At 35.7% G+C, this 15192-nt stretch overlaps 1 protein-coding gene across 2 annotated transcripts in view; it reads right to left on the bottom strand.

Annotated features, from left to right (window-relative positions):
* Positions 1-532: 532 nt before the first annotated feature.
* The window catches only part of PPP2R2D (protein phosphatase 2 regulatory subunit Bdelta), a 33083-nt gene continuing 18423 nt past the window's right edge, over positions 533-15192 (bottom strand). Inside the window, exons 4-10 of one of the 2 annotated variants that reach the window (XM_067300390.1) lie at positions 13341-13506; positions 11447-11559; positions 7682-7859; positions 6562-6726; positions 4944-5113; positions 4755-4846; positions 533-2588 (exon numbers count right to left, since the gene is read on the bottom strand). In XM_067300390.1, coding sequence (XP_067156491.1) covers positions 2309-2588; positions 4755-4846; positions 4944-5113; positions 6562-6726; positions 7682-7859; positions 11447-11559; positions 13341-13506 — 1164 coding nt within the window. In that variant the 3' untranslated portion in view covers positions 533-2308. The remainder of the gene's footprint in view (positions 2589-4754; positions 4847-4943; positions 5114-6561; positions 6727-7681; positions 7860-11446; positions 11560-13340; positions 13507-15192) is intronic. The other variant, XM_067300391.1, reaches the window with a different exon arrangement.

Here is a 15192-nt window from a genome sequence, read left to right as displayed (position 1 = left end):
ATTTCACTGATCTCTTAATGGTGGTTGTGTGCAAATATCTGAAACTGAAAGAACGGTAATTTTATCAGGTCAAACTAACAATAACATTGTTTTTTAAATAAAATGAATGATAAAAATTTCATGAATCAAAATCTATTTAATTGAAAGAGGTACAAGCAAATCATGTTTTTTATATAATAGAAGATTTTATCATATCCTTTTTCTTTTTACTCATATTCCACTTACATTTGCTGAAAAAATAGATCAAAAATAGACAGCACTGATATATTCACTGAATATGAACAGACGGCTTTCTGAGTTAGAGGTATGACCATTCAAAAACTAACCATTTAAAATGGAAATACAAACAATCTTCAGATTGGCTAACTTGGCCAATTATCTCACCAAAGGAAAAAAAAATTGTCAAAATACACAGAGCAAGTCCAGGTAAACATTTAAAATTTATTAAACTTTTTGGTCAAAATAATTGAACAAGTATGTACAATCCCATTTTATTAGCTCTATTATGTATTTTAGGAACAAGGTCAAATCTAATGCTTTAATGACCCAGAAGTTCCACATTTCAAGATTTGCAAATAGTGTCACAACCAATATACAGTATACGTTTTTTGTTTTTTGTTTTTTTTTAATTTAAACTTTATTTGTAGAATCTCGAAGTTAGTTGTACTTACTAGCTTACGGTGAACAAGAGTGGCACTCTACGGACATTAATTGAGAGGGTAAGAAAAGAGACATTTTGCTCTTGCATATGCATATTTGATTTAGTAATCATAATACACCTTCATTTTTAATAAAATGGAGTGTAAACCACACTTCTGTATTTCATCTGGGAATCTTAAAGGATCTAAATTTTCATGAAGAATTTTTAATTTGCAGGCACATTTTACAGACTGTAACTTCGAGCTACGTGATGCTACTAAAATGTGCTGCAATAATTTCAGGAACAACTTTACATCCATGCCAGTCTAGGGTATAGAGAAGGTTGATGAATGTTAGGCCCCTTTGGAGGAAAAAAAAAAAAAAAAAAAAAAAAAAAAGTACCTAAGGCTTTAAAAAAAAAAGTTAGCAATAACAAAGATACAGTAACAAATGCATGAAACATCAGCTTGTAGTCTCAGTATTTTCCGACCTCTTAGTCAGGGACCCCTAAAGTTAGAACATGTTAAAATGTATTAAGCTGTGTTGCTGCTTGGCATAATCAAGATAGTTTTTTTGCTGGCTTGAACTGCAATGTGAAATACAATATATTATGCCAAATATTTAAAATAAAGTACATCTTCAAGACAAACACTAAAACGGTTAAAAAAACATAATGCACATAAGGCATGTCTCTAACATTGAGAGGCATCAGAAACTGAGTTTCTCTCTTCAAAGAAGAAATTTTGTTAAACGTTTTGTTTTCCTTCCTGTGCAAGGCGGTCACTGTCTATTAAGGCTGTGGACATCTTTATACTAACCTTTCCAATCTCCTACTTGGTATGCAGATGGCATTTTACAAAAATGGTGCAACTTAAACTAAATGACAGTTTTATAGAAACTAAATTTAGAATTTGAAATACTACACAAAAAAGTTCAATTAGTCTGCCAAAAATCAGTGTTTTGGGACAAACATTGTCAAATCTGCCCATCAGAATTATTTTGCACAATTTCAGTACATGCAATAAAAAAATAAAAAGACTGAATACATACCTTCAGATTTAAAAACACTTTTTATAGCTTGTTATTTTATTAAGTGGTTTACACCAGAAGGTGTGGTTATAGATACAGTTGGTGAGTAAATATTCATGGAAACCTGTCTACGAACCCAACTCAAGACCTACCTAAGTGCTCAAAGGTAAAAACACCTAAGCCTAGATACAGGCCAGAGGAGGAATGTTTACAGGCATTAAGCACAATATATGTTTCAAAAGGCCCAAATATTACAGCAGAGAAAGAGCACGAGAGATAGAAATTACATTTTTATGACAATTTTTCTTCTTGGGTGTTAAATTTTTGGTCTATAAACTGGAAAGGAAGGCTCAGACTTAAATAAATACATTTGTTTTGAGTATTGGCCTTATTGAGTACTGTCCATCAGTTCTGCTTCTAGAGGGTTTCTCTCAGAAAACTGCAACTCATGCTCCCTGCCCCCACCGAAGGCAGAACTACACCATGAACTCAAAAACCAGGCCAGATTCTCTCCTTTATCTAAAGGGAAGTAAGTGCATCAATGTTCTTCACTGGTAGGACAACAAGGCCTTCTCTTTTACAGATAAACAACTGAGCTTAACTATGCAAGAAGACGACTCTGTCCTCAAGTAAGTCATCTTTAGTTAATTTTGTCCTGAAATATATACAAGTTATTGGTGGCAGCTACAGCAATGATGTTCTCCATGGGATGCCATGCTGTATGAAGAATCTTCTTGTTGAAGTCCAGACTGTCAACGCTTATTTCATCTTTCTTTCTTTTACCACCCGTACACACTTTACGCGGCTTTAAGATGGCACGAGGTTTGCTACTCTCCCTGGACGCTTCCAAAGTGATATCTCGTCGCGTGTTCCGGTCAAACATTCTAAAGAAATTGTTGTAAGATCCAGTCATGATAGCACTGTTCGAAAACAGAAGAGAAACCTTCTATAATTAGGTTTCACAGAAGTAATATTTCACCCCTATCTTCTCTTACACACAAGGCGACTGTCAGATCAAGCTCACAGTAAAGTGCATTTGGCGTTACACTTTTTTCCTCACCAATATATACCTTTCCTCAACTCCGTTCAGACTTTAGTACCACTCCCACTCCACCACTTTCTCTTCAAGATCTTGCCCTGGGGTCCAACCCCTCCTTCCACCAGTATCCAGCAGCACCCTTATCCTTAAGGTGAGAAAAGTGGGATTTCCTATTTCTACTCTATGTTTTTATCCTGCAGCACTGGAAGTCATGGTGGAAGCAAAGGCCTCGGAAAACTGCTTAATTTAAGTACAGCATCACATATGCAAGTCCCCTCCTTTGCACAGTACACATGCTGACCATGAACACACAAATGGACTGATTAACCACAGAAAAGTTTCCTTGAATCACAAAAAGAAACCCCTTATGTGAATACATGATGCAGTCCTTCAGAAACAACTCGGGCTCACTATACAGTACCAAGCTTGCTTCTGAATAAGGCAGAAAAAAAATTTGCTTCTGAAAATGCTTTCAAATAACTAACTTCCAATGAACACCTTGCTTGTAGCTTTCACAAAACAATTTGTTTGAAATTTAGGCTGCAATGTTCATTTTTTGTGTATATAAACACTTTACCACCTGAAAAAGCCATTTTCCAAGAGGCAGAAATCCCACTGATTGTTAAAATCTCAACCACCTCAGCCTTGTCATCTTATTTGTTAATACATATTGTTTTTATTACATTAAAAAAACCCTAAAGACTAGGAGCTGATTGAGATACTATCAACACAAAACGCATTGCTCAGGTTGTACTAGGGAATACACTGAGGGGAAGAATTTTTTGCTTTTTGAAAGGGAGGAGAGCATCACGACCTATGACAACTTATGTTCTTATGATATGTTACATAACAGACACTAAGCCTAAACTTAATGATACTTTGACTTTTTTTTTTTAATGTAAGATTGACTGGAATTGCTTGAAAAAAATTTAGAAGTAAGGGTCAGTTTCACTGCATTTCAGCAGAGCTGAAGAACACATACCACATCTTTTACATTTTCTGTTAGATATTGTAAATACTGTGTTTTTTTTTTTTAAAACGGGACTGATACAGTATGATTATTTCCTCAGTGAAAGAAAGAAACACAACTCCACCACTGTTATTAACTGCTGAAGTACATCCTTTCGAGTAACAGGCTACTTGACTTTACTGACCCTGGAAGCCATTTTCCTCTTCTACTTTTAAATCTGATTTAAACTACAGCATCCTGTTTTTCAACAATTTGTTTTCTAAAGATTTGCTCAGATTTGGATACATTCTTCTCCTCAGCCACTCGTAACCTGACACTTACAATAATCAGTTTTCCTTAATATTGTTTACTTACCAAATTAGTACGTAAGTGGCATGTAGCAGCACATGCAATCTCAGCCATCACTGCAATAGTGATGAAGGTAGGTTTCCCTCTGCTGACTCCTGCACACAGCTTACTAGACTTGACTTCCCTGACCACTGTCCTCTTCTATACCATGTGGTGGATCTTTCGTTCTCCAAAAGAAGATAGCTTTAGGCCAAAGCTTGTTTCACAGGCTGATCCCATTACCATCAAACCAAAACTAATGCCTTTTCACTGAACAGCTTGCAAGTATTTGGTGGCAGGCAAGTCACTGTTTTAGATAGTTCAGACATATTCACAAAACTCCTACCCCCCCCCCAAAAAAAATAAAAAAAAAAATCCCCCAGACATGCCAACATGAAGTATTCAGATACAAAAGCCAGATCTGCCACAGTCTCATCCAGGGGTTCTAAATGCATTTTAAAAGCATTTAATACCCAATATTACCATATCTACAGACAGGAAACATGCCCAATCTGGGTCAATAAAACTGGCTTTGCTATCTGATTACAACGCTTCCACAACTTGCAGGCAAGACAAGTATTTCCACTGAAGTCTTCTTGCAAAGTCAATTCATTTGCACTCAAGTAATGACATCATTAAAGCTAAGGACTGGTTATGTGTTTCAAGACTAGATAATAAATTCCTAAACTTGGGGGGATGGGACAAAAACGAAAAAACAAACAGGAAAACCCCCCACACCAAACACCTTACCTATCAGAACCATTCCAGCAGCATTCAAACTTGTCAAAGATGCAGTCATTTTCATAAAGGGAACAAAGCTTGCTTCGAAGATACTCATGAACCTTTTTGAAACATTTAAAACAGTATTAGAGAGCTTTAAAGAAAAGGAAGGGGGGAAAAAAAAAAGAATGAACGTTTAAGAAAATGTGACCACCATACTTGATATGTCTCTACAGGCCTGTTTTCCATATTGAGATCCCATACTTTAACCGAAAGGTAGTCTCTTGTCATCATGTATCGACCACTGTGACTGAATTTTACATCAGATATCGATGATATTATTTCTGAAAAAAACGATCTGCTGCTAGGATCTTCAGGTTCTTCAAAAACTGTAGATAAAAGATACAATTACGAATGAAACCAACACCAAGTTCTACAGCTTCCAACATTTTTCAGTACTTACACAATTTTAAGTCATAACAGTAGTTTCTTTTAAAATAAGGTTGCTGTTAAACAGTCTTTTAAAATAGTCTCTTTTTGAACAATGTTAGGCTCCTAGTCATCAGTTTGCTAGATGCCAATCTCCAACATACTCTCAAATAGAGCACAGCATCAGCAAGCTACAGTTCAGAGGTCTTAGGGATGAATGAGAGAAGAAAAGTTAAAAAACAGTGCATGGGTATAATAAACAACACAGATCTACAAATTATGTTGAACAATAGCAGGAAAAAACAGCAGCAACCCCAACGCAAGATATTATTGCATGACCCACGTATTTTGAGAGGGTGATATGTTTTTATTTACATTCGAACAAAAGTTGTACAACACAATCCATTGAAATGAAATACTAGTATCAACACTTGAAATGCGATTGGTATGGTTTTAGAAAGCAGATAAAGCAATATATTATTTGAGCATCATAATCTTTGAAGTCAATGTTTCATGATGCAACCTATCCAGGACTAGCTTTATTTTTAAACAGGAAGTTATTCAGTGAAAAACTTTTTAAAACAAATTTTAATAACTAAGTTAACAGCTAATAGAGTAACTAATTTTAAATAATAACTTTAATTAATAACTAAGTAATACCAGCTTAGCATTATATATCTCCCACTGTACAAATATTTCTTTCCACCAACATAAAATCCTTATCTTCACTATAGAAAGCTTACCTGCAAATATCAATATGGTAGGTCACCCCACACGAATAGTAATACAAGTAAACCACTGCTACCACAGTGGTGAACAAGAAACAACAGGCTGTGTGCAAGGCACTGGCAGTTTTCCTTATCACTGCAGTACATATGTTTTCCTCACCTACATGAGCTTAGGTGGCTCAGCAGACTGAGAACATTCACGTTTCACCCCTGCAAACTAGCTGCAAACTCAGCACATATTCTCAAGATCAAATTCTACCCCAGTAGGTGCAAATGGTCACAACTTAAATGGATTCTGGCAGCCTCAGACCAGTTCCTAATGTGCAAAGGTGAATAAACTGCCCTGAACTGGCATTTGTTAAGCAGATACCTTTGAGAAGCACCAAGACTGAGTCTGGACAGAAGACAGGTCTCACTGGTGCCAAAAGCACTTGTTCCCATCAGTTTATGATGCATAAATGGGTAAACAGGAGCAGAGTCAGATCGTCAATTGTCTCATGCTACACTTCTGCTTGCTGATGGCCTAGAACAAGACAATTAAAATGTTCCATTCTACAAAACTACCACCCCTTACCTTGTAAATTCTTTACCAATAAGCAGAACTTGGTATGTTTATTTATAAGCAGAATACCTACACAGTCTATCTTGCACCAAAACAAAAAAAATGCATACTAACTCACATTTTGAATGTCTATCACAGAGGGCTGAAGAACGCATATCACAGAGTCGAATAGTTCCTTTGCTACTACTGTAGACAAACACATTACAGTGATGAGGGTGGAACTCTGCAGCAGTAATCACTTCTGTCAGTTCCTCCATGTTAGCAGGCTTAATATCTACAATATCTGGGAAGGTTTTGGTAAAGGCAAGTAACATTTTACATTCAAATCACTTCTAGCAGATAACTATTAAAAAAAAGTTAAAAATACACCCAAATCTAATGCAGATAATCAGGGCAAGATCTCGATTTCTACCATGTACAATCTGCATAAAGTAAAAGGGACCTGAGTAGATTAAAAAAAAAATCTAGATTTTACAAATCAGTTTTAATATATGCTGGAGATAACTGAGGAAGAGCAGAATGATATACAGAATTCATTCTAAAACATAGGCTAGATCTATCCACAGAAGCACAAAGAGCCAAGAATTAATTTGTATTTTTCTTATAAGCTCTTTATTTGCATAGTAGTAGCATAAAAAAAGAAAACAAAACAGAGTTAAAAGATTGTTCTTAGAATGAAGCTACCCTCCAAACTGCCAAATAAGCATCCAGTAAGATTAAGCTCTTATGTAGAAATCTCATAGACCCTCTCAAACCTCCTTTTTAATGCCTTCTTACTGAACAACGAATATACATTCTCTCTCCATTTACCTAAAGCCTTAGAAAACTTGAGTACACTCTGTTTATATTTCTGCAACTGCTATTTTACAGCGAATTTGCCAATGGAAAACAGAATTTACAGTAACACATGATCTACTTTTCATCTTTCTGCTCTTATTTAAAATAGACTCTGAACTCCACGAATAAAGGATGATCCCAAAGGTCCTCAACTTCTCTTTAGAAATCAAACTACCTACAGTATTTCTATCAATAGTTTTCCACTGAAAGAATGCTCAAACTCAAGAATGAATGAGAGCATCCAAAGGTCTATTTTCCCTGTATTAAACCCCTAGGTATTAAAATACAGGTTTTTAAAACCTAGAGTCAAACACTTATTTTGATTAGTAAAATTCAAGTGATTCTGTTAAACACACAGATTACATGTGCTCCAGGGTTCATAAAGGACAAAAGAAGGATACTAAAACTTCTATCTGTGATTTCTAAATGCCATAGGTTAATTCTTAGGTCATCTGCAGAAAGGTACGTTTCATGATCACTATTTACTGAAATAGAGTTTATGTGATAAGTATGTGCATTTGCAAATATCCTTCTGGGACTTGCTTCTACCATTAGGTCCATGGGTTTCAATATCGGCACCTAAAACATGAAAGAGAACAGTCAAATGTGGCATTAAAGAGGTATTTGTTTCAGAAGATTTAAATTAACGCACTCCATGGGTTCCAATTTCAACTTGCTGGATCCCTCCACCCCAATTTTCCAGTAGGAGTATAAATTTGTCCTAATTTTTCACAGAACCACAGAAGTTAATGAGCGCAGTTGCAAACCCCAAGTTATGAAATGCACAATACTTTGTCTAATGGCAAACACTAAAAATAGAACTTGGATTTCTTCTTTTCTAAAAATGGTTCACCTAGTTCTAAACATTTTTCAAATCCTCACAGCAAAAAAACCTGACTTAACATACTAACAACACAAAACCTCTGACACAGACTTCTGCAAAAGTTACCTGTGACATACAAAAGCTTTGTACCTCCTCCATCAGGAAAACAGTGCATGTTTATTATGCTATTTGAGGATGATGTTAATGTGAAACTAGCACTTCTCCCCTGCCCCAAATTAGAGGAATGCTTGTGAAAGGAAAAGCTAGCAAAAAATCCCCACAATTTGTTTACTCTGAACAGTCAGTTTGATTTTATGAACACATGGACACTTTTTTCCACAACTAGTTGGAAGGAAGACATAGCTTATCACAGTGAAGTGGATTAAGCTTCCCTCTCTCTCAAGTTTTATCACTGACCAGCAAATGAATAGTTTAAGATTGCCCACGGTCATCCTATGCTCTTCTAGTACACACAGTTCAACAGAACGCTAACTTTCATCATCCAAACAAGAAAAAAAATTATGTGTGTCCAAGATCTTCTGTCTTCCCGGAACACAAAACACATTATCCAAGAGCTCTGTAATTGTCTTCGCCATGTCTATCTTACAGTCCATTTATATTATAAATGGTAACGATTAATTTTAATCAGTTACTGTTTATTAGGCATGTTTATTAGGTACTGATTATGTTCATTTCTGACCATGAGTGTTCTTAGCTCTTAGTTCCTGCTCAGTTATGAAATCAAAAATGCATTAATGCAAATCACCAGGAATAGTACTTTGATATGCCCTGGTCTCTCTCTATGTAAAGGATGCAACTTTGAAGTGCTTCTTCTCCTATGAGTCTCCTTTGTTACACAGAAATGGGGATTATACTTCTGTATTGGAACATGCAAACAAAGCCCATAGGACAAGCTATATATACTCTAGATCCCCAAATCCTGATAATTCTAATATTTGAAGGTAACTCTAGGTGAAGGAGAGCTCCCTCCTCTCCCCCAATCCTTTCTCACACTTTGTTCATTCCATAATCTTTTCCTGCAAGATGCAGTGCTTGGCAACGTCTGCAGCTCACCCCAACCTTCCTTTCCTAGAAAAACAGCAAGTTTAGAAGACTAACTTTTAAGAGGGAGGTTCTTGCTTTTTGATGCCTTCCTCCCATTCTGCTTGCTGCTTCCTAAATATATTCAAGTGCTTAAAATATATGTTCACACACTTCTTCCGTGATATAACCAATACCTTGTAAAACCATGAGGCCATATTCCGGACTCTCCATGTTTCCAGATGGGTAGTCTCCTCCTACATAAGGCCAAGGTTGTAGAAGCCAAAATTTCACCTGTACCTACTTTCTATCATTCTAGCAATTGCATTTGGGGCTAAGGTAAGATATTTTAATCTGAAGACCCTATCAGATCTTGGCTCCCACATACTTGAGTAGAAAGACACCTTCCAGAGGAACTGGATGCCCTTTCCCAACATGACTATGCATTAGGCTCACGTATACCTAAAGCTTCAGTTCAATATTCAGTTTAAAGAAAGAAAAACTGTATAATCCCAGCAAACACCAATAGTGACACAAGCTCTGAAAGCAGTGAGAATCTTGGTTTAATTCCTATTTATGGTAAAAATCATTATTCCATTTCAGGAACTCATGCTTTAAATGGTCCCAGGTTTGGAGCACCAACTCTATACTATTACATCACTACAAAGGTAGGAAAAAAACAACCAAACAAAAAAAGCAAGTATACATTAAGTTTTGCAAATGCTCAGAATTGACCTCTGACAAAAACACCTTCAACCTAACTGTAGAATTCCCAACAGTTTAAAATTTTAAGACTTATTCCTAGGAAAAAGACCCCAAAAGTTAAATACAAAGTTAAAGAAATATTCAGCAAAAACTGAATTATCAGTACAATCAAAGCTGAATATTTCCTAAATTCACATAGACTACACTTAAAGCCCAATGACAAGACCCCACCTGCCAGTTTCACTGATCAGCACTCGGGGAGGATGAAGGTTAAGCTGGGTGCCTACTCTTCCTTACTAGTGGCACAGACACTACAGCGTTATCCTCTGCTGGTATTAGCCACAGCAAGGACGAGAAGACAAGGGCCTCTGCATACTGAAATAAAAGCGTTCTCTACGTATGTCCCCCAACATATTTTGCGGGGGAAACAGGCTTCATCCTAAATGGACAAAATTTAAGTAAAACGTTGAACAAGTTTAATAACTTTCAGCACCAACGCAACTGAATCATATCAGCTGAATCTGCTGAAGCATCCAGCAGTACGTTTCATTCAGTTGTGGCTCACTATACATAGCATTTTTAAAACCTCAGCTACAAAGACGACGTGACCAAAATGTATTACATGCTCTTCCATTATTTCAGTTAAATACTTTAAATCTGTGATTTCATTCTACTTTCCTAGCTGAAATAAATAAATTTATTGTGGCTTATCATCCAACATCTCTCATCCTGTAACGGTCTGCATATTTTGTTGTTTTGTGCCAAAAAGGAAAAGAGAAGTCACTTTTAGTCATAGATAACAATTTATATGGTGCAAAGTAAAGAGAAATTATTTTTCTAGACACATTAAAGAGTTTTATGATAAAAAAATTAGCAAGTTTCTCTTCTGAAACACCATTCTTATTTCAAAATAAATATGGCTACAAGTATGTGTCAGAAGCATTCAGTTTAAAAAAGTAATCATAGTCTATCGGCACACTCCTCAGCTATAATTAAGCCAGAACGACTAGGTGTAATAGTTTAGATTAACTAGAAAGTGCAGACTGAACTTTTTATCACTATTCTTAATACTGCACCAAAACATTAGACTGTTTTATGAACAAAGCATTATGAATCCATACTTTCTGTAAACTGAGTTCAGAGTATAGCGGTCTCAATTGGTGACATCCTGAAATGCTGCAAGTTTAGGCCAGAATATCTTCAGTCTGTTATATTTTTACAGCTCAATTTTTTACAAATTTTTACAGTCAATTTGAATATACTCAGGTGGACTAATGCTGTTTCTAACAAAGTATTTTTAATTAAAAAGAGTTTAAAATTCAAATCCATTTTAAATATGTTAAGATGTTCCAAGAAAAGCATATTGGAAAGCTAATAATCAAATACTAAAGCCATGGAGGTCTGTCTTAAGTTTTCCAAACCAACCTTTTCTTATAGGTATGTCTTCATAATTAAGTATCTCCATTTATAAACGTTTTCAGTGTCCCTGACCAAAATATCATTTCTAGTCTACACATTTCAGATGACAACTTTGCTAGTACAAAGGTAAAGAAGTAAATGAGAAAAAAATATTTAAAGCCAAAGAGCAGAAACATACCCGTAGCGCTGTGATTCTGAAAGGATCCCTAAGTCTTCCATCTTCATCTTTTAAATTATAACCTTCGGCTCTTTTATCCCTTTCACTTATTTTCCATAATTTAATAGTTTTATCTAAAACCAACAAAAATTCACATCCTTGAAATGAATTAAATTCAAAATAAATCACTAAATAACAGAGTCAGTAGAGTGGGTATTATTTCTTCATCTAGGGGTCCACTGCTTGCCACAAAGAACCTCACTGGAGTCCTTTGAACAACAATATGATATAAAATACAATCCTCCCTATATATACTACAATGTATAATGCAACAGTACTTCAGTTGTACTGTTTAACAGAACTGGTACATTTAAAAAAAAAAAGCCCAAATACATTCACTCAAAGGGTGGGGATGGGAAAAAATCAATGAAAGTATCAGTGAAAAGGAAAAATAAGATACAGATAAATAGATTCCATGTTCAATCTATTGTAATGTTTAATTTGAATAAAACACAAGTCTTCACCTGAACAATAAGGCACTAAACCTATCGTTCATTGAAATTACCCTTCACAAGATAAGTGTCACACACCAATTACCAAAATTCACTAGAGAGCCCTGTACTGACTACCTAACCCATTTTAACTAACAAGACAAATGCTAGGAAAAAAAAAAAACAAACCACCCTAGGAAAACATGAATTACTTATAACTACCTCAAATTAAGGAAACCCAAATTTGTTCTAAGCGTCTGCTAGGAGACAACCAAAGGCAGTAACAGAGAGCAGGAACTTGCTCCATTATTTTAGGACTCCATGCCCGGAGGCATGTACTTCCCAGGTCTTACTAAGGGAAGTCTGTCCAAATACAGAATGTAAGTATAAACCAAGAATGAGATCTATAGATACCTGGAAACAAACCTCTCCTCCACAAACCACAAAGTATTTTTAAAGCATTTAAGATTTAAAAAAAAAAAGTTTAAGACTGCTTTGAATTTAATATGAATTAGGTCAAAGTAAGACAGTTTTAGATTTCAAGGTACTGTAGACAGAAGTCATTCTTGCTTTTAAAGTTTTGTACAGCAGAAAATACATCAGCACTTTTATAAGATCATTTAAGCACAAGGAAAAAAGTGATCCAAACTTTTAGAAGCAACACTTATTCCTCTGACAATAAAAGCAAGTTTTTCCATGCACAGTTCTACATATTAAAGCTTGCTCCATGACACAATAAAATGAAACAGTCCTAATAATTATAGCACTGATTATACCAGTAATATAAGTAACAACTAATATCATACTGGAATAAATAAAAATGTTTAAATAATTAACAGGTCAAAGAAAAGGTGGCATCGCTACCTTTCCAACTTGTAATTTTTGCATTGCATCTACGTATTCTAAGGTCCACAATGAAAATACTACAGATTACTACTTTTAATGTGACTGTTGCCTTTTAGACCTTGGGCTCTTCTAAGGATGCACATGTTTTGGTATCGGAAAAGCAAAAAGAGCACTGTAACCACTGTGTTTCAATTTCAAATGCTTATCTTTAAAACACGTGTGGGATCAGAAAAACCATCAGTCACGCTTTCAGACTTCTACTACAGTTCAACACACTGGGAAGCCCTTTATACAGAATCCAAACTAAAAGGCAGAGTAACAGGGTATGCACATTGATAACATGGCCAGCATATCCACAGAATTAAATTATGCCTGTTACGTAGCTGCTTCACTACAAATTTATGGTAAGTCAGTAACCTACAGTATTACAATCAAAACATATTTTACATATAATTAGAACCAAGAGAAGACATTAAAACAGTCCCAAAACACCCCCAAAAATCACAAATGGATCAAGGGTAAGATAATATTTAAATGAAGTATAAAAAGGTTTTTTTGCAAAAATAAAGTGTCCTTACCATTTGTAGACAGCAGGAAATGAGCAGCATTCTGTTGCGGTAACCACCTAATTTTATTAATTTTTTCCTCAATTTCTAGACTTTTCAAGTAGTCAAACTCAGGTTCATGACTCTGAAAGGTACTGTAAACATTATATTCTCCCCTAGAATGAGGACGGCTTTTATTCTGAAAGGAAACATAATATTTCTTGAAACTGATGTTACTCAGTTCATTAGGAATTGTACATACAAACTAATGACTAGAAATTGTAAATTAAGTGTCAACTAGAAAGTAAACTTATTACAACAGGTCTTGATGAATTTGACATTTTTACTCTATGGTAGTATCCAGTTTAGCATCACCATAATGCACACAGACTTACTTTTTAAAAAATAGCTTTATATATAAATAATAGAATAGGTTCTGTGATTAGACAAATAAAGTACTTTAAAGAGGCACGTTGTTTGCAAAGGAGTCCCTGCGTTTGTTTTGAAGAGGTCTAGGCTATACTATGACTACCAAGCAGTTTCAACAAAATCAGAGCAAAGAGGTTAGCTAAATCCTAAACCTTCACCTCCAAGGGATTACTTTTCCCACTTCGCTTATCTCCATACCTGTCCTCACCCAAAACTCACTCCTTTAATCACCAAGTTATGGTCATAATGCTGGGTTTCCAGACTATCAAATGTTTAATTATACTATGTTCTATGTCCTTAAATACGTTTTTATAAAATCATGACTACAAAAAGTCACTGATGAAGGGCCAGAAGGATCGAGCACCAGAACTGGCTCCTTCCTACTCTCTTTAACAAATACTGTACACAGAAAAGGTATCAAGGTTTATACTTAAACTCTGACAACCTTTCTCATTCTAAAAATCTTGAGGGAAGGAACTACCACACTTTCATCTATGGCTTTCTATAGTGTTCATCATGATATACTGAAGATTATTACACAAACAGGCAAACAACTTTTTCCCCTTATAAAATTAGAGGACAACTTTGTATTATTCTCATTTGGTAGATGAGGTACCAAGGAACAGATCAAAGTCACAAGTATCCACTGATTTGCAATGTCAGATTTGAGGTATCTAGTTATTTAGCTTTTCAAGTAAGTTCATGTTAGATACTCGTTCATGTTTGGAGAACGGCTCCCCCCACCCCTTGTAGGGCTGCATGTGCCCAGAACTTCTGAAAAAACCCCAAACCCAAATTCCCATAAAACACAATTGGAAACCACTCACTTGAGAAGAAGCAAATCATCTGCAAAGACAGGCAGGAATCAGTTGCCCAGGAAAAGCCTATTCTGCGCATTGACTGATGGTATGTTACTGTGGGAAAGCAGCAGCGACTCACGTAATTAAAGACTGCTGCGCCAACCTAAGGCTCCAAAGGCAACCTTTGTGCTGAAACTTCCTTGCATTTACATGCTTGACTTTGCAGCTTTCGATAAGGTGGTTTTGGCCAGTTTCTTTCTGCTGTCTCGCACAAGTGTGGAGTTTTGGTTAACTCTGTATGTGAAATTTTATAACTATGCTGGATTGTTATTGACCTAGTCTAAAACTCAACTAAAGTGTAAGATTTTACTTATGTTTTCAGTATTGTTTGAGTAGATTTTTTCCTCCTCTCCAGAAGTTCTGTAGTTTTATACGTGACACAAGTACTTTGGTACTATGACACACATCCTTGCCCTGTTCTGGGTTAGATCAGCTGAAGCATGTCACTTCATCTGTGTGCAAAGAAATCAAAACCTATCAAATGAATGCGTTAAACTCGTATCAAGACAATAAGCAACTTGGTTTCTGAAGTCATTTGATTCCATGGGTCTTTTCCTTCAATAAAAAACACAAGTTCTCTAACTCCTGAATGGGAT

The sequence above is a fragment of the Apteryx mantelli genome, chromosome 7 (assembly GCF_036417845.1).
Source record: "Apteryx mantelli isolate bAptMan1 chromosome 7, bAptMan1.hap1, whole genome shotgun sequence".
Taxonomy (NCBI): Eukaryota; Metazoa; Chordata; class Aves; order Apterygiformes; family Apterygidae; genus Apteryx; species Apteryx mantelli.
Note: the sequence above shows the minus strand (reverse complement) of the source record. Positions and strands in the feature narration are given on the sequence as shown.